The sequence below is a fragment of the Syngnathus acus genome, chromosome 17 (genome assembly GCF_901709675.1).
Source record: "Syngnathus acus chromosome 17, fSynAcu1.2, whole genome shotgun sequence".
Taxonomy (NCBI): Eukaryota; Metazoa; Chordata; class Actinopteri; order Syngnathiformes; family Syngnathidae; genus Syngnathus; species Syngnathus acus.
Window position 1 is genome coordinate 9,011,361 of NC_051102.1, and position 21,888 is coordinate 9,033,248.

Sequence of the window (21,888 nt, forward strand, 5' to 3'; positions counted from 1 at the left end):
GTTTTTTTCTTATTTGCTAAATTTACTGACAAGATTCAATCACAACTGAGCTGGGGTTTGTTTAATTGGGATCAATGACGCAATAATTTGATTTTTAAAAAAAAAAAAAAAAAAAAAAAAAAACCCCGAAATGAAATGTTAAGAATGATGCAGTCTTCAAAACCACATCTGACTAAATGAAAACATTTCTCTCTGAAGGGGAATATATTCCATTTTAATGTGATTTAGTTGTATATGAGTGAGGTAGCCAAAAATAAAAAAAAAACATGCCAACCCTTCCCCCTCCAAATCAACCACTGTACTTAAATAAAACGAGCAAAAACTATGCAGGCCAAAAAGCTCATACACACACCCACACAGGCGCACACACACGTACACAGTTTAAAGTTTTTGTGCTTAGTTTTGATTCAGCTCTTCATCACCACAGGGCCCAACTCCGGTTCGCTCCAGTATTAGGCTCAATTAGAACAAGATCCAATTAGAGGGCTGCGTTCCCCTGGGGCAAGGAGAGGCAGGAAATGGAGACGGAGAAAACGTGCAAGTCGACAACATGCGGACACAGCCGGCATAAACAAACTCACTTTGTTGATCTCGGCTCTTGCTACGCCAAAGTCCCCTGGGAGTCAAAGCCCTGCTAGTCTAAGCTATGAGATAAAACAAAATACAGAATAAAAAAAATAAATAAATAAAAAGAAAAGGCCCACAGCGAAACATGAACTCTGTGAGCACAAGGGCTCCGACACCATGAAGGGAACGTCTGGGCCCAGAAAATGAAAAAGCCCTCCGGCGTTTTCCATTTACAGCGAAAAAATCCTGCGCTCGCTTCTGGCCAGGGTTAGTATCAGACTCTCAAAATGAACACTTACACTACTGGAGGAACAAATGGAGCCGCTTTCCATTGTCGCTCTATTAAATCTGTGCCTTAATGGACATATAGCTTACTGCTGACAGAAATCAATAGTGTACAATAAGACGGAAAAAGGAGAAAGCCAGCAGAAAAGTGTACTGACTAGCGCGATGCTATAAAAATAACGCCTGATCGACCTTGCCGGGGGGCACCGGCCCATCCCCGCCCCCCCTCAGGCAAGCATGTGAGGAAAATGGAGGCCAACCTTGACCTGCTGAAATGAGCAGAAAAACAATGTTTTGGCACCACGGCATCACTCGCTGACTCGGAGTGGCAGGATACGGAAACCCTGGCTGGCTCGGGAGTGTGGGATGGGGGGGGGGGGTCGCGCCCAGGTGTCGTGGGTGGCGTGTGAAATGCTGCATTAAAACCACCCCCGAGTCACCTCCAGCCTCCCCTGCAGTCTGCCAAGTTGTGTTTCAGGCGGAGATGGAAATCCAATTAAGTCTCATGCTCAACTTGGCCCTGCAAAGTCATTTGACAAATTTGCTTCAATTACACTTAAACCGAGAGCAGAACCTCCAAAGTCCAACTGAGTCATCTGGTGTTAGGAATCAAGTGTCCTCCTTGACACCGTGCCATATTTTCGAGAGGACTTGCAGGTGCAGCACTTCTCGCTCATCGTAAGTGCAGCTGCATGTAAAGTTGACTCGCTCGCAGAAGGTCAACGTTTGGCCACGGGGGCTCCCAGCTGCACGGCCTGGCTGACCCGCCACGGCCGTCTCGCCGAACGGCTGCTGGAGTCAGCCGCCCCCCAGCAGTGTGAGTGCTCCAATGATCTGGCGCTGGCTCATGCGGCCTGCCGTGACTACACTGCATCGCGTGCCTCACAAAAAAAAAAAAAGCGGGTCAGATCATGCAGATGTGTGGTCTCTATGTCTACACGACATTGGCTCTGATACTGTGGTCAATTTAAAAGCCTAACTGGACTTTTATTTTGAAGGTGGCTCGCCTGGTGGGGTGATGGCTAGCTTGATTTTTCGTTGACGTTTTGGATTGCCTTGACACAATTTAGTACATCGGGATAAGGCCAACCAAAATCACATTCAATCGCTAATTTAGGATATTAAGAAACTGCAAATCTAGAACGATGTCACTCTATGGTATGGTGCAAGTCTGCCGTTCGCGGCCATCAGCTAGCCGCTAGCGTTGAATGCCCTTCTGGCTATAGTTGACATTTTGTGTTGAATCTTTCTATTTTTTTTTTTTTTTTTTACTTAATGGGCAAAATCTCTCTCTCCTGTTTTTCTTTCGCCGATCCACAAAACGATGACTCAAGCCCGCGATCCAATCCGAACCATGAATGTTTTGATCCGTCACGCCACGAACTGATACGCACCACACCCAATCAATTACTGTTTACATTTGAAAACTATTTCCCTTCAAAGGGAAAGCAACATAAAGCGGAGGATTGCCGAGTCACTTCCTTCCTGCCGGCCAACCTGGCTCCTTTATCGGCCGGGATCAGTTGTTAGTGCTGGCACTTTGCCTGGCCCCGTCCTCTGGAGAGAGGTGGCTCTCAGCTGGAGAGAGGCGCCGCGGGCCTTCCATTGTGCGCCGAAAGACACTCGGCATACTTGAGAGAGCCGGTGCAGGTGCACAGAGGAAGAGTACGAGGGCACGCACCTGAGGGCCCTAGATTTTTTTCCCCCTCCTCCTCACCTTGCAGACGTCAAGCTTGTATTTGGAGGGGGGGGGGCCTTCGGTGTGTGCTTATTTATTGTCAGCAGGGAGGCAGATTTACAGGCGCTACACTGCGCTAGAGGGAGGCCAGGGCCACGCCGGAATAAAAGCAAAGTGACTTTCAATTGAGCGCATACCTCCGCCAATTAGGAAGCAATCACAAAAGTTTCCATTGTGTTTGCTCGTTAACTGCAAACATCCATCCAATGTGAAATGGAACAACCAAATCAGGTTGTTCGCATAATTACCCTCGGAACAAGGATTTTACTGACCATGACTCGGTGGCCAGGCAGGGTGAAGATCCAGAGCCACTTTCAAGTGACGATTAGGTTACAGTCACGCCACGGTGTGAAACACAATCATCCACTTTTTTCCCCCCCCCCACCTGTGAAAGTGATCCTTTTGTTTCCCGTTGCTTTAAAGCTGACAGGCGACAAGAGTCCCCGTGACAACGAGCATCCATCTCCCGATGTCAGCCGCGGAGACAAAAGAGGCAACGAGGGACACATAAAGAAAGTGATGGGGGAACAAGAAGAGAGTTAAGACAAAATGGACGGCAAGTTGTATGTCTGTGTCAGCTGATGTGAGGAGGGCCATAGAATACTTTGGGATGTTTTATTCGTTTTTTTTATTGATTTTTTTATGTTTATAACACGAGTACATCTGATGTAGTTCAGGTCCAATTTCGCCAAACTGTCTACAATTCTGGCATTAATCAGCACCGAGCGCTCAGCTCATTCTTTCAAGTGTCTCCTAATCGTGATTTTCAAACAATATCCGCAAAAATGTTCAGGGATTGTTGCTCTTTATCAAAAGAATATCGATTTTCCGCTCTCTCACGTAAGATGTTTGAGGTACTTGAAGTGAACGTCAGATCAATAAGTAATTTCATCACCCAAACTTTCGGGGATTTCGATGTGTCGTACGAGAGCAAGTTGCTTATTGATTTTTAATGACGTTTGGTGGAAAATACCAGTCTTGGCGAGAACTCCGTCCTTCCCACTTTCCTATATGATTTGAGCTCTTGTTGAGATTGGCCCGACGAGTGACGGGGTGAGTGCTGATGTTTTCACCGCAATTATGTGTCTCGCTCAGCACACTCTTCTTGCTACTCTTGCTAATTTAGATTGAGATCCTTCCAGGCTTTCCCCCCTATCTTTCATTTCCCTGCCTTCCATCTCTCCCCTCTGCATCCCATCAGCCCCTTGATAGGAGGAAAGAGGGGGAGAAAAAAAAAAAAAAAAAGCCTTCATGTCTGTGACTTTCTTGCCCCGCAGCGCATGAAGCCCTCTTTTATTTTGATCATCGCAGCACAATGGATTCATGCCATTCTGGCAACTTTATTCAGTATCAGCCCAAATTTACATACTGCTTAACAAGTTTGCGCGTGACTGTTGATGCCCCTGATCAAAGTGCTTTTGGAAATCTTTCTCATCTGATTTCCCACTTCCCCTTCCATCCTTCATTTCAAATGCATGCCGCAGACAGGCATCTTTAACTCAGGGGCAAAAAAAAAAAAAAAAGGTAACCTTAGTGCTGCGCAAGCCCAAATGTCATCCAACAAGGAGGGCTCGTGTCCCGGGGATACAGATAATGTAATCCAAGCAGTATACAGTGTGTGACTGTGTCTTTGAGCATGTGTGTGTGTGTGTGTCCACGACTTGCCTCGGTGTGTATTGGCAGCTTGGGTTTAGGGGCAGAGGATGACAAAAGTCAAAGCAGTCATGTGTCATTTTGGCTGCTGTAGGGCTGGGACCTGCCTGGGGGGCTGTCCTCTCTGTCAGACGTACTCAGACATCTGCACTGAACTCTCCTTCCGTCTCCTCTACCCTGTCGTCTTCTTCTGATGGTCACAGAAAACATTTGTTTTAAATTGGGGGGAAAAATTGACGAACTGAGAGTAGGCGGGGGTTGCAAACACAGACAGACTTGCATGGGAAAAAACATTTTTTTTGAGGGGGGCTTGTTGGGCATCAAGGGAAAAAGGGGGTCTACTAATTCTTTAACAATAATAGTGCAAATATAGTCCAAATTGAAAACATGCAATAAAGAGCGAAAATACAATGCAAAGAGGGCGTGGGTGGAAAGAGGGGAATCGTGGGAATGCAAGATTGCGCCTCCCCGGGGCAATCTAATCATCCTACGGGCCGATGGTTCCTCCTTATGCATCGGCTGACATTTTCCTGTAACCCCATCCCGAGTAATGTCATGTGATGTGTGAGTGGCTTCTGCCATACCGCCGGGAGGTCGTCGGGCCCCGAAGGCGATGGCGTTTTGCCCCGCAGCCCTCCCGCGGATTTTTACCATTTGGCCACATTTTGCTCTCTCTTTGTCTTTTTCTTCTTCAGTGTCAACTTTCAATTAGAGGAGGATTTTCTGTCGCGGGACAAAAGCCCTGACAGCTGACTCTTGAGGGGAAACCCAAAACCTTGTCTTTAGTGTTGTTTCCCGTCAAACTATTAGTATTCCTGCACTTTTCACGGAACACAAAGGCATCAAGCCGTCAGCCGTATCTGTTACCGAACCGTGTGCTCAAAATCAAAAAGAGAGGGTGACTTCAAAATAAGATTCAGGGACAGGGGAGATGAGATTTTTGATAAGAGATAATGGAATGACATTTAAAATGCTTCCCTGCAGCTAGGAGGGGAGGGGCATAAAAAGCAAACATAATTTTATTTTTTTTGCTTTTGGATATGTAAGCCAGCGTGCAGATATGCCCAAAGTTAACTTTACATTGCAAGTGCCCCCCGGGTTAGGGGGGGGGGGGGGGGCAATGGGCTATACACACACAAATAGTTGATGTGTGTAGCTGTCGACGTGTGACAAGCAGAAAAGGGACAGTGTTGAGAGCGTAGCCTTTTACGACCCAACACACTTTGACAGCTTGGCCATGGCTTGGGGACACAAGCCATGCTGCTGTTTCATCTGACAATTTGAAGAAGAAAAAAAAAACGCTCTTTCCACGGATTGCCTTGTTCACATTGTTGTGTGTGTGTGTGCGTGCGTGCGTGGGTTTAAGTAAAGAGACAAAAACATGTCTGCAAGATATAGGTGTCACACTGTCAGTCTGCAAGATGAAAAAAGCCAGATGAAAGATGAAAAAACGAGTCGATGATGGTGCTTTTGAGGCAACACTGCCCTCTGCTGGTGAAGGCCCACGTAGACGCCTTCGTCGTAAAAAAAAGCCCCCCGTCAGTACTACTAAGATGTGACCCCCCCCTCACAAAAAAATATAAAAATCTACAACTTGCCTGTAATTGTGATAATTTTCCCATCTTCTGACAGACAGTTTGCTTTGTCTTTTTTTTTTTCACCCCACCTTAGTGTAAACACGACAATCTGATTCGTATTGCGTTTGTGAAATAAGAATTGATGATGGTTTGAAGCCCAGGTTTGATTTGAAAGACCTATTTCCTCCCAAATGTGTTGATTAAACCCCAAATTGTTTACAGTGTTGAGTCCACTGCATTTGCATGGCAGATGAAGCAGAGGGGGGGGGGGGGGACGTGAAGAGGTCAACAGTATTTTTATATGTGTAACAAGCCTAAAATCCAGGTGTGTGTGTGTGAGTGCACGTGTGTTTGCATACAAACAATGCACTCAGTTGACAGCCCGCAGCAGTGTGCATTCTTGCTTGGAGAGTACATGTCCCCGGGCCGCGTTCCTCCGCTGATGACCTCTGGTGAAGCTATTATCTTCTGCAATAATGATGAGCCTAAGCCGGCGATGAGAGAGATGGACTTTATCCTCAGGCGCAGCAGCAGCAGTAGCTGATTATGGCCAACAACGATGCTGGAAAAATAAATAAAGAAAGGGGAATAGTGGGAGGGAAGAAAGACAAGACTCCATAGCCACAAGCAGCTGCAAAAAAAAAAAGAAGAGTTTTGCTGAAGCACAAAATAAGCTTAGGCGATTGAGAGGGCCAGATCAGACATTTTTCAATAATGTCCGGCTAAGCTTAGCCACCGACTCAATTCATTATCAGCTTTAGTGCTAACTGGGACTTCTCAATAAATCCTTAGAAAGTGAAATGGCGCTCAATTTATTGTACATCTTTGTAGATTAGGCCAAATATTAATGAGTATTTTAATTTGAAAAGCTGGAGTATATAGTAAAATATTTAGTAATAGGTATGAAAAGTGTATATTAAAGATTTTATTTTTCACTCCATTACACCTAAGGCGAACGAGCAGCTGTGACAAACCTTCAATTGCAGCAGACCAACGCGAGTGACGTCACGCCCGCTGTGATGGCGCGATGACTTATTCTTCATTGCGACATCCTGGCGCCCACATACTGGTCAGTGCAGAAGCTCCAAACAAGACAAATGGCAAACAAAGTGCACTTGGGTCTTGTCCAGGCAGCCAACGCATCCACTCAGGAAATCCTGTCTCGGGGAGATGACTCTAAATGAAGGACTTTTAAGAATTCACCATTATGTCTTTGCTGGAGAGTCGGAGGGAAAGCCCCCCGGGGGCCCCTTGGCACAGCGGAGCACAACTTTTTCAAAGGGGCTCCCAGATTAAAGTCCCCGAAAATTCCCATTGGGGTGTGAGGCCAGGATCCCATTAAATGCCATTTCCACACCGCCGGCCATAATTGTGTCGGCGAGAATTCACAGCAGCGCTGGCTTGATAAGCGAATTCAAGGTGAAAAGGGGGAGCCCTCCACTCCCCCAGTTAGGTGCTGCTTTCACACCTCCCTCACTAATTTGTTTTAAAATGACGGCTGAGGACGAGCGATACAGCTTACAAAATTGACATGCAACCCATATTAGCAACTAAATGATTTCACAGAATATTATTTGGAAAACATTTTTGGACAAAGCAGGTATTGAAGAAGTCTTAAATGACTTCATGCATGTTTACTATTTAGCCATTTGACATCAAAGATTGCGACGTGTCACACGAGTAGAATATGTATGAATATTTTAATACCTGCAAATAATATCCCCGCCTCCTCCAGGCTTACATTCTTTCCGAGCCCACTAAAAATCTCACTCTATTGGGGTGTGTTTTGTCATTTTTTTTTGCGCCATGATATGAATGAAGACTTTTATAAACAAGTCATCTTTTATTCCCGATTTCAAATCCGAACGGTTAGTTTTGGACATGTGATATTTGTCACCATCAAAGCACTTGCAAAGATGAATGATAGAAAAATGTCCGTGTGTGAAGCCTAACTTGAGTGCTGTGTGTATGTATGAGTATTTACACACTTGGAACAGCTGGAGGGATGGTACATCTCAAGTTAGGATTCACTTCTTTACAGTGAAATAAATGAGTTATCAGTCCCCCTTTATCCTCCCCAAAAGGCTACTTCCATATCCAAGTTCCAAAAAAAAAAAAAAAAAAAATATTTCAAGTCGACTTTTTCTGCTTCTTCTTTTCAGCCTCTTCCTCCTTTTCCTTTTCGATCTCAGCCACCAGAGTCTCGATCTCTTTGGACTCCAGGATCTGATCACAAGTAAACAGATGCTCATGATGAGCTTCGATGGAACTCGAATATAGAATGTACAAGTGAGGCGGCGCGAATGAAAATCACCTTGAGTGGTTGATTCCGTCTGATTACAGCCAGTTCAATATTTTTCCCTCCCGACTGGACCACCTGTTGAAGGAATACAAAGTGACGGTTTGAAGACTTAGATGGATGATGATCTCAAAGGTTGTGTTGTGTTCAAGAAAATTAGAGCGATGTAGCAAATAAGCTCCAAGTTTTTGTTTTACTTTATTACACCTCTGCTCTCTTCTTTGTATTTACCAGCACATTAAACCCACCTCGAGCAAAGCTTTGATTGCCAACTTGATCGCCTCATTGTCTCCGGCGATGGCTTCGTCCGTGTAGTTCTTCTCCAGAAACTCTCTCACCGTCTTGGCACTGCGGCCAATCGCGTTGGCCTAACAGGACACGGAAGATGGCGCTCTCATTCAACATTTGGACATGTGAGTACTACAAGGCCAAAGCCATCACCCACCTTCCAGGCATGGTAGGTTCCCGACGGGTCAGTCTGATACAGCCGAGGGGTCCCGTCGTCGTCAAAGCCGACAATCAGAGCAGAGATGCCAAATGGCCTGCGACCGTTGCTTTGGGTGTAACGCTAAAATCAAAACCATTTCAAAACGCATGGATGTGAGCAGTCAGCTTGCAACCCATTTCAACTGAACATAGTGGGAATATCCACCTGCTTCAAGGTGGCGATGTAGCGTGTGATGTATTCCACAGTGACGGGATCCTCCACAGTCAAGCGGTGACTCTGACACTCAACACGCGCTCTGTTTATCACGATACGAGCGTCTGCCGTCAGCCCTGAAAAAAGTCAGTGAAAAGGAATGAGCAAACAAACAAGAGACAAACTACATTTTAACACTTGCGTGCATGAATTATTGGGAATTGTCCTCCATGGCTCACCTGCAAACGCCATGCAGACATGCTCGTCGAGGGCGCATATCTTGCGGACGGTTCTCTCTTCCTGCAACTTTGCTACCGATTTCTTCTCAACTCCGAGGACGACAATATCTTTGCCCCTGATTCCCACCTATTCGCACACAGACAAAAGCAACACAGTGACATTTATTTATAATAAATGTGACTGCAATAAGACGACCAGCTTGCTTTTTTGACTTTTAAATTAATATTTAATAACGGTGCTCTGGTGATTTTTGTCAAATTGATAACTTGGAGACTGAAAGCTCTCAGAGAGCATGACACAGCGACTTGATGCTAACCAATGGCACTTCTTAAAACAGTGTTTCCATGGATATGAATAAATACTATGTCAGCTATGACATGGAAAACAATATTGGGTAATAACTAGAGATTTTAAGTCTTTTCAGAATGAGTTAAATCACGGGTCAAATTTGATCCACTAATTTGATTAGGACAGCTTTCTAACACATTAACACGGTTAAAAGTTTTTCTCAAACGAAACACGCGTCTAGGACATAATTCCTACAATTTAAGCCTATCGCAAAATTCGTAAGGCGGACTTTAATGAACTGCGAGCTTCGTCAACAGAAAGGAAAGCCAACTAGCTAGCGCTGGCTTTAGCTTTTTTAGTTTCATTTCCAAACTGACCGCTGTGGAGCCTTTCTTTACAGCTTCTTGGGCGTACTCCACTTGAAAGAGATGGCCATCCGGGGAGAAGACGGTGATGGCTCTATCGTATCTTGCAGCCATAACCTCGCAAGAAGTGTGCAATGAGAAGAGTCAATGGGAGACTTTAGCCAAATGATTCAGCTAGTTTTTAGCCGTAAATCGAACGATGCCGCTAGTCCAGCACGGCGCATGCGCATGAACTCTGAACTCGGAAAAGATACGAATACGAAAATTGTAACTTGTTAACCAGCTAATTTCACGAAAGATATGTTGATATATACTTAAAAATTAATCATTGTATTTTCAAAAATGTCTTTGTGTCAACGATAACCTAAGAAAAATATTCAAGTACAGCGTTTTTATTTTTTTTAATCTCCCAAATCAGGGTTCCTGTGGCTTCCGGGCTGTTTCATTACACGCGGTATAGGGGACACACGAATTTGATTGTGAAAGCATATACGTTTTTATGACAATATAATAACGATGTTGAAAGTATTATTTTTTTACATTGTCATTAAACGCCATATGAATCACCGTACAGGCATCATCGCATAAATACTTTCGAAACAGGTTTTCAAATCTCATATCCCCCCCTAAATCGGACGAATGCATTACAACGTCGTCCTAGTGTGTTCAATCATCGGAGTTGTGTAGTACAGATTTGCCAAGTGTGCGCGCGACTTTTTGCGGTTTATGATCTCGGTCATATAATTCACCTCCGGTATCACCATGTCGGTGGCGTTCGTACCTCATAGACAGCGTGGCAAGGGTGATATTACCCCCGCTGGAATACAAAAGGTAATTCATCTTTTTGAAAGCGTCGCAGAATGGAGGCTGTGCTTTTTGAGACGCTGCTAGCCGCTAGTGCTAATCGATGCAGTCCATTCGAGTCCGACTGGCTATGGATGGATTGGGCACAATGATGCTAATCCCGGCGCGGTGAATCTGAACCTGCCATGTGCAGACCATAAAACACTCACACGTTCAAATTGATTTTTATATACCGAGCTCGGTTTTGGTATTGTGTTAGCGCGTTATTAGCAAGCTAGCAAGACGCTTCTTTTGTTAGCTTCAAAGGCACGTTTTATAATTAAACGCCCCCTTTTTATTACTGCGGTCAAATTGTTCATTTAGAATTGTATGTCAAAAATCTATCTCGCAGTGGATAATTCCTATACGTCTGCTCGCTTTTGCAGCTACTTGACGAAAATAACCATTTGATTCAGAGTATTATGGACTTCCAGAGCAAGGGCAAAACAACAGAGTGTTCACAGTGAGTTGTCCTCCACTGTTGTTGGAGTTCCCCTTTTAAAGTGGACTGCTATTAATAACTGCCTGCACTTCGACAGGTATCAACAAATACTGCACAGAAATTTAGTGTACCTGGCCACAATAGCAGACTCTAATCAGAACATGCAGTCTCTTCTACCAGCAGTAAGTATGTGTGCATGATTTGGGATATTTGTAAGGTGATGATGACATGTCTCCCTTTTTTTTTGTGTGTGAAGACTTGTCCACACAGAAGTCTGTCTTAAACAGAGGAGCCACGGTGATTGATTTTTAGTAATCATGCATTCTGTGGACAACCAGGTGGCCAAGCGTTAAGCGCGTCTGCCTTGCAGTTCTGACCTGAGGGTTCGAATCTTGCCTCTAGTTGAATTCAGTTGTGTTTCGCAGCCACCCACTCAAAACATGCCGATGGGCCCCGGTGGGATGAACCAAAGCGGAGGTCCGTCTCAGCCCAGTCACGGTCACAGCATGCCCTCCGAGGGGATGGTGGGCTGCGGGCCACCTGCCCCACACATGCAGAACCAGATGAACGGACAAATGCCTGGTAAGTGGCCCTTCCCTCCATCTTGCTCCCCCTCCCCTTCCGTTTCCCTTCAGTCCTTCTCACTTGGGTTGCTTAGCAACAGCGCAGACCTGCAAGGGAGGTTGTGCTAGGATGATGTCACCTGTTTGTCTTGGACCTCAACTCTTTCTCTTTTCATTAATGACATTGAAATCGAATATTTACTGTTGAGAAAAGCTAAAATTCTGAGCATTTGGACAATTTTAAATGAAAAAAAGAGCTCAGAGATTCACTGATTAGCACAAATCATTTGCAATTAGTTTGCTAATTGATTAGTTGTCGATTGATCGTTGCGCCTCTCGTAAGCCATTGTCCGCATTGTCAATGTTGTTTACCCCCAGGGCCCAATCACATGCCCATGCAGGGCCCCGGTCCTGGCCCCAACCAGCCCCCCAACATGCCCGCAGGCTCTATGAACATGCCCCCGAGCAGCCACGGAACCATGGGCGGTTACAACCACGCCGTCCCTTCGTCGCAGGGCATGCCGGCACAAAGCCAGATGAACATGACGCAGGGCCAGCCCATGGGCAACTACGGGCCACGACCCAGTATGAACATGCAGCCCAATCAAGGTAAAGGCATTCGCTTGCGACTTTGACGGACGTCTCCCGCCGCCGTGCTCTTGAGCTTTTCCGTCTTATCCGTCCGTGTCAGGCCCCATGATGCACCAGCAGCCTCCCTCCCAGCAGTACAACATGCCTCCCGGCGGGGGCGGCCAGCACTACCAAGGCCAGCAGAACCCCATGGGCATGATGGGCCAGGTGAACCAGGGCAATCACGTCATGGGGCAGAGGCCCATGCCCCCGTATAGACCGCCGCAGCAAGGTAACCCAATTCCCACGTGTGTGTGCGTGCGTGCGAGTGTGGCTCTTCCTCCTCCCTTTCCCTAACCCACTTTCCTACACTTCTCACTCCCGTTTCTCCCCACGTCTCCACACGGCTTGCCCGCAAAACATCCTCCCGATCGGGGATGCGATACAATTCCAGAATAGTGGTCGGAAATCCAAATGCCACCCCTTCCCTCCTCATCCTCACACAGCCGGTCGCTCCAACAGCACCTTGAATCTACTTGTGTGTATGTTGTGTATGTGCATGTAGGACCCCCTCAGCAGTACCCAGGGCAGGAAGACTACTATGGGGACCAGTACAGTCATGCAGGACAGGGAGCCTCTGAAGGTAGGAGAAATCCTTCCAGTCAGCCCAGCACCTTGTGTTAACACACAAATGATGCAAAGAGACTGCGTGATTCAAAGACCCCCCCCCCCCTCCTCGCCCACCTTTATGATTAGGTGGTAAAATGAAAAAAGTGACTTTGGCCTAATAAATGACATCATCGCTTCCAAATAGTGTTTGCCATTCCCCAAGGATCAGCAGTCCATTCAACAATTCCACCACGCTTGCGAAGCACAACTGCATTCACGTGGATTCGTAACAGCCTCATTGCCTTTTACTTTCTTTTCTTAATTAACATTTACTTTGTATGCCCCCCCCCCCCTCCCTTCTACTAACACTCTTTTTCTATGACTTTTCACACATAACAAATGACTTTTTCCGTTTGAAAAGGACAGCAATATTTTTCCTACTAACATGAACCTGGTGTTGACACGCTGTCACTGGGCACTTTATTAGGCACACCTGCACAATCTCGTGTATTGTCGCCATAAAACAGCTCTGCTCTGTTACCGATGCGTTGCATTTTTTTTTGGGACCCGCTTGTTTCCTTGCTCACATGTCTTGATGTTGCGCTCCGAAGGGAATGCCCAGTACGGCCAACAGCAAGAGGCTTATCAGCAAGGCCCCCCACAGCAGCAGGGTTACCCACCTCAACAGCAGTACCCAGGTCAGCAGGCCTACCCGCCACAGCAGCAGGGCTACGGTGAGTCTCACTACCACGTTCTCGGCGTACCATCTGCAGAGGAAAATCAATGCCTCCGGTTTCCTAGTGAGAGATTGCAATGAAGTGGAACCACCATTTTTTCAGTTTTCATGCAATCCTAGTATAGGAGGAAGTTTTTTTTCCCTCCCTCATCCCATTTCCCTCCAGAACTTTCCATCCCTCAACCTGAGTGCGGGCCAAAGCTCAAGTTAGTAATGAGCTTCGCAGCCAGGCAAAGCTTGCGAGGTGAGCTCCATCTGCCTGCCACACATGCTGGTCGCTCGCCAGCCCTCACCGGGTTCTGCTGAGCGGCGTTACGAGCACCTAATGATGCTGCGTGGGCATGGTGAGGCTTTGCTTAGTCTCGCACATCTTGGATTCACCATGCGAGGGTTGAGAAAAGTTTTTTTTTTTTTTCTTCTACCTCCCTCTCTTGCCCGCTCCTCATTTTTTATAATGAAGTCTGCTTCTCTAATGAAGACCAGCATCATTTCCTTGATGTCTCCCTCCACAAGGGAGCTAACGTGTGGGCCCCCAACCTGAATCGCTGGCGGCATAACGTCGCCCAAACAAATGAGTCCGGTTTTGGGCCGTCCTTTGGTTGGCATCCATCGACTTTTTATGGCATCCAATTAATGGTTGGGAAGGGATTCCCTAGAGTTCCGCCAACTCTGCTCATTATGTCCGAGTCTCTCTTTTCTTTTTCTTTTTTTTTTTCTTCCTCCCCAACTAAAAATTCATGATGAAGCATTGCATTACCGTATTTCATCGTGGTGTTATCAAAGCGTCACAGACCCGCTAAGGTTTAAAACGATCACGCTTCTTCAACAGAATAGCTCCGGAAATAAAACAAAATTGCGCCAAAAGTGCTTCAGATTCAAACTTGAGATGAAACTGCACCAAATCGGTCCAATCTGCCTTTTAGGGCCTTCCCAGAATGCTCCGGGACAGTACCCCAACTACCCCCAGGGGCAGGGGCAGCAGTACGGCGGCTATCGCCCCCCTCAGCCCGGACCCCCGCAGGCCCAGCAGCAGCGCCCTTACGGCTACGACCAGGTGAGTATGCGCCCGGCGCGGCGAGCGGCGAGATCCGATACGACTGTAGCTCGTCCCGCATTTTTTGACTCGGTGTGTATTTTGTGCATGCTCTCATCGTATTTGCGCTTACTCGTGTTTGTCGCTACTGCCATTCCTGTGTTAACCTCGGTTGTGTATTCTGGCTAACGTGGCATGCCCCTCCCCTTCAGGGACAAAATACGAAGGCTTCTTCCTTAGGTTTGCCGCTAACTGCCGTGGTTCTTCTCGCCCTGTAATATCCTGTGCTCTCGTGGCGGGGACCCGAGCTACACTTTGATATCTTTATCTTTGAATATTCAGGGGCACATGAGGAAATAAAGGCCCGGGGATTTGAACCCCCTGACTAGCTCTATAAGAAGCAAAGGTAAATGGTTGCTGTGAAGACCTCAACGTCCAATCTAGATGTTTTGAACACCTAGCCTCAATTTTGCATTTTATGCTTTCCTTCTCTCTCTCTTTTCTTTCCTTTATTTTCTTCTCCTCTTTCTTTGATAAGGTGATTGATAAGATTAGACTTTTGTATTCCTTTTTAACACCGTTGGTTAGCCAGGGGTCGAATTTATACGCAATTGAGGTCCGGGAACACAGCATGCTTTGCCAAGAGCCAAAACACATTTATGTGGCTTTACCCGATCTGTGTAAAAAAAAAAATGTTTAGGTATCTTGCCCTGGATTCAAGTCATACTCTTAAATTAAACACACTTCGACCCCTGATTAGATGTACATTAGCTTACTACTTCCTTGCCCTGAATCTATCTCATTGAAAAGTAGCTCCTCAAGTACAGTGTTTCTCAAACTTGTTCACACGATTAAAAAAAAAAAATCAGTTTATTTACATCATTTGTACACAAAATCAGTTGCTCTGTTGCTACTTGAAAGTCTGCACAGGTGGCCAATTTGGACGTAAACTTCCTAAAAGCAAACCATGGGGGGAAAAAAAAGAGATCAAAATACTAATATAGGACTTTTCGGCACGGCCCTAAAAATTCCACTCCTCATTCAAAACAACCAAGTTACACAATCTGCTTAACTTTTTTTGTCCAATGTTGTCACGGATCACTTGGGGTTTCTTTGAGACCACCAGTGGCCCGTGGGTCACACTTTGAGAAACACTGCTCAAGCCATCATTCAAGAGAGCCGTGCTGCAAAACTCCCTCTCTCCACTAGTGTTTTTTCTTTTTTTTTTTTTTTTTTTTGTAAGAGCTCACCACTTGTGAGGATCTGCCTCCATCTGCTGGTGGATACATGCAAACGCAGCCATACGTCATGGTGTGCAGTCAAGTCAATTATAGATGTTGCTTGATAGCTCAGTTTTATTTTGGTGTGTGTGTTAATGTATTTTGTATTTTTAAACAAGTAACTTGAGCCCTGTCACCTTTTTCCCCCCCCCGCCCCCATCCTCCCTCACAGGGCCAGTATGGAAATTACCAGCAATGAAAAACGCCCACACAGATGATATGAGTCACAGCAGCACAAACAAACACGGAAAAAAAAAAAACAAATCCATTCCCCTCCCTATTTTGGGCTCATAAACATTTCAACCTCCCCTCCCCCTTTTTTGTGGTCCAGTACGTCTCAAAGCGGCAGTGCCTTAAAGATGGAGCTGCCTTATCCTTGAGCATTACGTCGACTGCACGCCAGAGGTTTTTTTTTTTTCTTTTTTCTTCACAGACGATTCAAAAGTGGTTCTACTGTGGTTCATGCTTCGGATCCCTGTTAACAAGAAGCAATAATGCCAGCAGTAGGTGGAAAGTGTGTGTAAAAGGTTAGAGGGGCACGGCCTAGACTTTGGAGTCTACACGTGCCCGCACAGGTACACGTCTCGATGTATGTGATGATGTAAAAAAATCTATTTTATTCTTTTGTAGAGACATGAATTTGTATAAGACATTGGAAGCTAGTACTAAGTTGTGTGTCAACAATGTTTATTTTTTGGGGGGGGAGGGTTATCCAGCACATTGTTGTTGTTACGAACTGAACCATTCAAACGATTTGCAATTGCTTTCCTCAAATTGTAATTAGGAGGAAAGCAAACTTGCCATTAGAACATGTTTTTATATAGAAAAAAAAAAGACATTTGCTGTACTAAATAAACTGTGCCAACTTCGGTGGTGAAGAGAATAAAAAACAAAAAGATGTCTTTTGCCACAATTTGACAAGATGTGGCCAAAGGTGTGCTTGGGTGTGTCGAGCCCAAGGGAGCGTATTGGTCGTGCACACAAGTAGAAAGGCCAGCCTGAAAAGAAAAAAAAATAAAGAAAAATGATGAGAAACTTGCTACTATGAAGTAGGGACGGGAAATCCGTTAACGGGATAAGAATGAGTCGAGATATTCCCTTTCTTTCCTTTCAGTTTGGCCTCATTCTCCTGCAAATGGAAGAAATCGTAGTTCCTTCCGATATATTACGACTAGCAATGCTGGAATGTTTTCCTTCATCGGAGTACGTGCGTAGGCTGTCGTCTTTTAAGTAGTGTCGTACGTGAATGTTAACGGCTGTCACATCATGTAAGATAAGTAAAACGTAATGTTCATGTCCAGTTTCATGGCTGCTTGTGCAGTTCACCAGCTTTTTTGCTGACGCGTACGTGGACGGCGCGGCGTGGCGAGGGCAACACTGGCCTCACCTATTGTTTCTATACACTATGGCTGTTTTGAAATATTTTGCATTCCCATCCACATGGCGTTCACATTTGTGTCATGGTAATGTTATACTGTACATTCTGATAATAAATTGGAGGAATCTTTAATGTATTTTTGCACTCTTGTTAAGTTGTTTTCGTTTTTTTCAAACAATATTTGATATTAATGGGAATTTTTGTTTTATTATAGAACTCGAATTTTTGTGTACTTCACTGTACATTTTTTGAACTTCAGTCTTAACAAAATATTTTGATGCTACGTTTGCCGCTCAGATTTTAGCGGCGCCTGCCTCCCAGTTCACCACCACCATCGTCCTGCTGCTCCACAGCTGGCTGCCCCGCCCAACCCATCTGCCACTGGGGCTCCCTGAACCCGGCTCGTGGCTTGGCAGAGCTGGCAATGGTGGTGGATGCCCCTCCCCCCCCCCCCCCATCCCTCCCTACTTCCACTCCCAGTCAAGCCTGGCAGATGCTGCCCTCAGCTGTGCCCTCGCAGCCGGTGCCGGGGTTACGCAAGGTCACTCCTCCTGCGACTGTCTGAGGCCTTTCGGGGAGGATGAGGAGGTGCCAAGGCGACTCAGTAAGATTTCCTGTTCTTATAATAACGTGTGCTTTCTTGATAAACTGGTTGATTGGTTGCCACCTATTGGAAGATGGCGCAATGTCACGTGAAAATATCCCATGCTGTGATGTAATGGATTGCACGTATGCAACACCTTGTTGTCGGCGAGATCTTGTCTTTGGGAGGCACGCCGCAGCTTTGTCGGTTGGAGCGCATTGGCCCCGTTTCACCCTGGAGCGGTGCAAAGCTCCTGCCCAGTAAAACAGGGCAGCATCCCCAGGGCCCCTCCCTCAAGCCTCCAGTCAGCGCTTGTTTTTGCACCATTTATTTAGTGTGACACATCTCCAATTAAACTGTGGAGCCTGCTGCATCTCCCCCATAACTAGCTCTTATACCTCCCCGAAGGATTTCTATCACACGGAGAACGTGGCTATGAGGGGGGGCAGTGAGGAAAAAGTGGGGAGGAAGAGTGAAAGAAAGAAAGCGAGAGATCACGTCTTGCCTGCCTGCCAGCTATGATCACAATGTCATTTTGCTCCCCTCGTTGGCTGGCACAAAAGGGTGCGCAGGCAGAATTCTAATCTTCAAAGATAACCAGACGCTCAAACGGTGCCAGGTTGCAAATCCAAGTGATGAATGTTTTAAAGTGGATTTTAAATATGATTTGTCTAGCTGTTTTTATTTTCAAAAATGTATTCCAAAAAAGATTATTTTCCATTTTGTCGGCTAAAGTGAAATTATTATTATTATTATTTAAAAAGTGTCATTTTATAGTAGGGGCAAATTTCATGGAGAATTTAAAACAAATTATTTTTACTCCTGGGAGTATGTATCTGTTAAACATTAAGGGAAACAGAACGACCTGAAACCAAAATTTGAATGTGTTCAAATTGAGTATTCCCGCTGTATTCTGTCTGCATTATAAAAATAAGCCCGCTCTCTTGCAATCTTCATAAAGGCTGAGCGTGCGTGGGGCCGTTCACAATGCTTCTCAAGCAGCCTGAAAAGCGCAATGTGTGTGCGCACCTGTGATTTCTGGAGATGGCTGCATACGTACTGCTACAGTGTGCCGCAGTAATTGGATGTGACACCATTTTCTGCGCTCCCCCTGGGGGGCTCCAACAGAAATCGGACTATTATGGCCCCGGTCATGAATATGTCAGCGCTGCAGCAAACAAAGGCCTGTGATTTTTGGATAAGACACTTCCTTCTTCTAGCTTGGACCGACAGCAATAACACCAGGGCAAATGGCTTGTCTGTGCTGCAAATTGCCAAATGTTTACATTCATGATTAATTGCCGTTGTCCTGTGATTACCGGGAGACAAGCGTGAGCGAGTTTGCTCCAACTCCAACTAATGACCCGAAGTCTCGAAAGCTACAACAGCGCTGATTCGCCATCGTGCCAGACAAAAAGATTTCTTGAAGCTGACAACCTCAACTTGTTTTGCATGCATGTGATGTTCCCCCCCACCCCCTTAGTTTAAATCCCATCGTTTGCTGAGGGTTTAGCCACCAAATCAAATCGAGTGCACGTTTTTGTCTTCGCTCTGGTCTGGCAAAGACGAAGAATCTCCGGGTGAACGAGCGGCTACGCTTCTATCGGTATTCCCGCCGCCTGCATAATTGTTGTAATTTACTTTCCCTTTGGGTAATCTGTAAACATGGCCGTTGTGATGTTTTTGGCATTGGCCGAGCGAGCTCTCTGCCCCGCCGGCGGAGCCCCCCCCCATCCCAGCCCAGAGCACCACAAATAGATCCATCCCCGCAAGATGCACGTAGCTGCGCCCGGGCGCAATCAATACGGCCCGGTCGCCGCTGGAACTGCGGCGGCATTAAAAGCACCCCGCGAGCTGCTTCTCGCCACATCAGTGTTTTAGGGAAATAACGCCATTGATTCTCTCGGGCGTCCGGCCGAGCCTTAATCCGAGGCCGCAAATTAGAAGGCGCTCATTTGGTCACGTGAGCCTGCAATGTTCCCAAAAAGCCCGTCCTAGGGAGAGAGAAAGAGGACGGCGCGGCCCGCTGCGTCCGGTGATGAGGAGCGCGCTACTTGACGCCTGCGTCCAAGCCGAGGAGGCGTCTGTATGCCCGGGGCTTCCATTAGAGGCCCAGGATGGTGGCGCAGGTCGATGTGCTAACGTTTGGTTGGGGGTAGTCCATCTCACGTCGGCGTGGTTCCTATTTTTTTTTTCTTCCTGATGTGATGGCAGCGGTAAACCTGAGCCACACTGGACTGCTGCTGTCTGTGCCTCAGTGCCGTTTTAAAACAACAAAACACATTTTTGAGATCCTGACGCACTCCACCAAACTACCGACCTGCTCCGATCATCTTCAGTAATGTTATCATTCTATTTTCTTATTGGACAGATGTCCGTGTAGAAGCTTAGTGGATTCTTATTGGAACCATCACAGAAATAATTTAGCGATGGAACCTATTTGGCCAATCAATGCAATGGATCCTTTCGAAAAGTCCTCAAATATGAATTGATTGTTTTTGTTTCATGGTCTAAATCGCCCTCGTGTTTCCTGGATGAATCCAGGGAACTTTGAGCCAGTACGCCACACACACACACAGTGTGGTTCCACCCTGCCAGTTGGAAGCTTGGAAGTTCTCTGCCCCAGTTCTGCGCGTCCTTGAGAGTTGTGCCTGCAGGCCTCCGCTGTTGAGGTCCTGCCGTGCACAATGTGTGCTTCTCTCTCAGGCTCCTGCTGTTGCTCCACTGCCCCGGCGTGGCTCTGGAGAGCCGCCAAGCTCCGAGGGGGCTATCCAAACGAGGGAGGGAGGGGGGGTGTTTTTGGAGCATTACTTCATTTTACTCGAAAGAGCAAAAGCGGTGCTTTTATATTTTGTCCTTGGATTGTCCCGATAGGGGATTTTCTCCCTTTATTCCCTGCCTGACTGGGAATGGGCAAGATGGGAGGCCATTCCCCGACTAGCCCGTGGCGAGAGGTATCCTGATTAGCATGCCGCCTGCTCTTTGGCAGCCCTCCTGCAGGCCACCGGCACTATCGCTTACGTGCTGTTTGTATTTGTACCCGATAGTGTGTGCCGTTATAATTGGAATGAGCTCAAGAACCCGCTTTGCTTTTGATCTGCTGCCAGCCACTTGGAGTGCTGTAGTGGGCCACAGCTCTCACCTCAGCGCTCCCGGAGGATTACGGGAAAGTGCGACGCTTATGTTCAGGGAAGTAAAAAAAAAAAGCCTCTCAGTCAAGGTCGAACTATGCTGAGGGAGCTGCAGGAAGAAAAAAGAAAAGAAAGGTTGAGTCACAAGAGGTAAAAGACGTGCGTGATGCAATCCTTTGACGACAAACTGGGGCAAAATCACACAAAAATCTCAACGGCGCTTCCTCACTTAGCAACTCTATGTTTTCTTTGTCAATTTAACATTTGAGACTTGTATTGTGTACCTCCGAAACATCGCAGCAAAACAAATGTTTCATTCATAGGTCTTCTAATTCCATTTCATTAGCTTGGTGTACCCAATATAGTGGCCCATACATGCCAGTGCTGTACAGGATGTAGAAAATAAAGTGTACTCAACAGGAACATGCAATTAAGAAAACACTCACAAGGGTGCAATATGGAGCGTAAAATACACAACTTGTCATAAACCACCAAAGGCTTTTTATGCATCATCGTCATAACGATAACTAGCGACAATCTCCAACATAAAAAAAAAAAAATGAAAGAAATAATATGCCAAATGGTTTACGCATGGACATGTACAAGCGTCGACGTGGGCTGTGTTGTTGCGAATTTTATTGCCGCATCTGTAATCGACTCCCAAATGATACGTGCTTGTCTTTTTGTGTCCTCGTCATTACATTTACTAGTCCATGTCAGCACTCTTGCAAAGTGGACCCACTCCAGAGACGTGACGTTTGAGTTTCCGTGCAAAATCAAATACAAAGATGTGTCGAAACATCTCATTCATTAACATCTAAAATGATGGTTCTCACACTCAACCATATGTTTCTGGAAAAGTGCTATTTATATATGTATAACACAAAAGTGTTCTAGTGAGGTAGGTCATTATGCTCCAACTCATTGTCATTAGCCCCATCATTAACATGATCATCCTTCTTTTTGGAGCTGTCTGGCTGCATCCTAATCACCAAGGGCCGAGAGATTCCGCGGAGGATACCTGCGATGCGATGCGATGCGCTCCTTCCAAGAGGGCATTACCACCAG

The 21,888-nt window shown here is 46.2% G+C and overlaps 2 protein-coding genes across 4 annotated transcripts; one reads left to right on the forward strand and one right to left on the reverse strand.

The window, feature by feature from the left end:
- Positions 1 to 7,612: 7,612 nt before the first annotated feature.
- Positions 7,613 to 9,879, reverse strand: psma8 (proteasome 20S subunit alpha 8). The gene is made up of 7 exons (XM_037276662.1): positions 9,665 to 9,879; positions 8,999 to 9,125; positions 8,772 to 8,896; positions 8,565 to 8,687; positions 8,368 to 8,487; positions 8,135 to 8,197; positions 7,613 to 8,046 (listed from the first exon to the last, which is right to left on the reverse strand). The coding sequence occupies exons 1-7, from the start codon at positions 9,764 to 9,766 to the stop codon at positions 7,951 to 7,953; spliced, it is 756 nt and encodes a 251-aa protein (XP_037132557.1). The 5' UTR covers positions 9,767 to 9,879; the 3' UTR covers positions 7,613 to 7,950.
- Positions 9,880 to 10,312: 433 nt separating this feature from the next.
- On the forward strand, positions 10,313 to 17,242 carry ss18 (SS18 subunit of BAF chromatin remodeling complex). Of its 3 annotated transcripts, XM_037276223.1 has the most exons (11): positions 10,313 to 10,483; positions 10,882 to 10,958; positions 11,035 to 11,119; positions 11,363 to 11,519; positions 11,879 to 12,109; positions 12,192 to 12,362; positions 12,636 to 12,713; positions 13,291 to 13,413; positions 14,339 to 14,469; positions 14,791 to 14,854; positions 15,901 to 17,242. In XM_037276223.1, the coding sequence occupies exons 1-10, from the start codon at positions 10,415 to 10,417 to the stop codon at positions 14,806 to 14,808; spliced, it is 1,140 nt and encodes a 379-aa protein (XP_037132118.1). In that variant the 5' UTR covers positions 10,313 to 10,414; the 3' UTR covers positions 14,809 to 14,854; positions 15,901 to 17,242. The 3 variants fall into 3 exon arrangements, with proteins under 3 accessions (XP_037132118.1, XP_037132117.1, XP_037132119.1); XM_037276222.1 differs by lacking the exon at positions 14,791 to 14,854; XM_037276224.1 differs by lacking the exons at positions 12,636 to 12,713; positions 14,791 to 14,854.
- Positions 17,243 to 21,888: the final 4,646 nt, after the last annotated feature.

What these genes read in the sequence shown, in the direction of transcription:
- ss18 (XM_037276222.1), top strand. Translation starts at nt 10,415, where the DNA reads ATGTCGGTGGCGTTCGTACCTCATAGACAGCGTGGCAAGGGTGATATT. An exon ending in GAACATGCAGCCCAATCAAG is followed by an intron (nt 12,110 to 12,191) that starts GTAAAGGCATTC and finishes CGTCCGTGTCAG; the next exon opens with GCCCCATGATGCACCAGCAG. An exon ending in GTATAGACCGCCGCAGCAAG is followed by an intron (nt 12,363 to 12,635) that starts GTAACCCAATTC and finishes ATGTGCATGTAG; the next exon opens with GACCCCCTCAGCAGTACCCA.
- psma8 (XM_037276662.1), bottom strand. Translation starts at nt 9,766, where the DNA reads ATGGCTGCAAGATACGATAGAGCCATCACCGTCTTCTCCCCGGATGGC. An exon ending in TGTCTGCATGGCGTTTGCAG is followed by an intron (nt 8,897 to 8,998) that starts GTGAGCCATGGA and finishes GACTTTTTTCAG; the next exon opens with GGCTGACGGCAGACGCTCGT. An exon ending in GACGGAATCAACCACTCAAG is followed by an intron (nt 8,047 to 8,134) that starts GTGATTTTCATT and finishes ACTTGTGATCAG; the next exon opens with ATCCTGGAGTCCAAAGAGAT.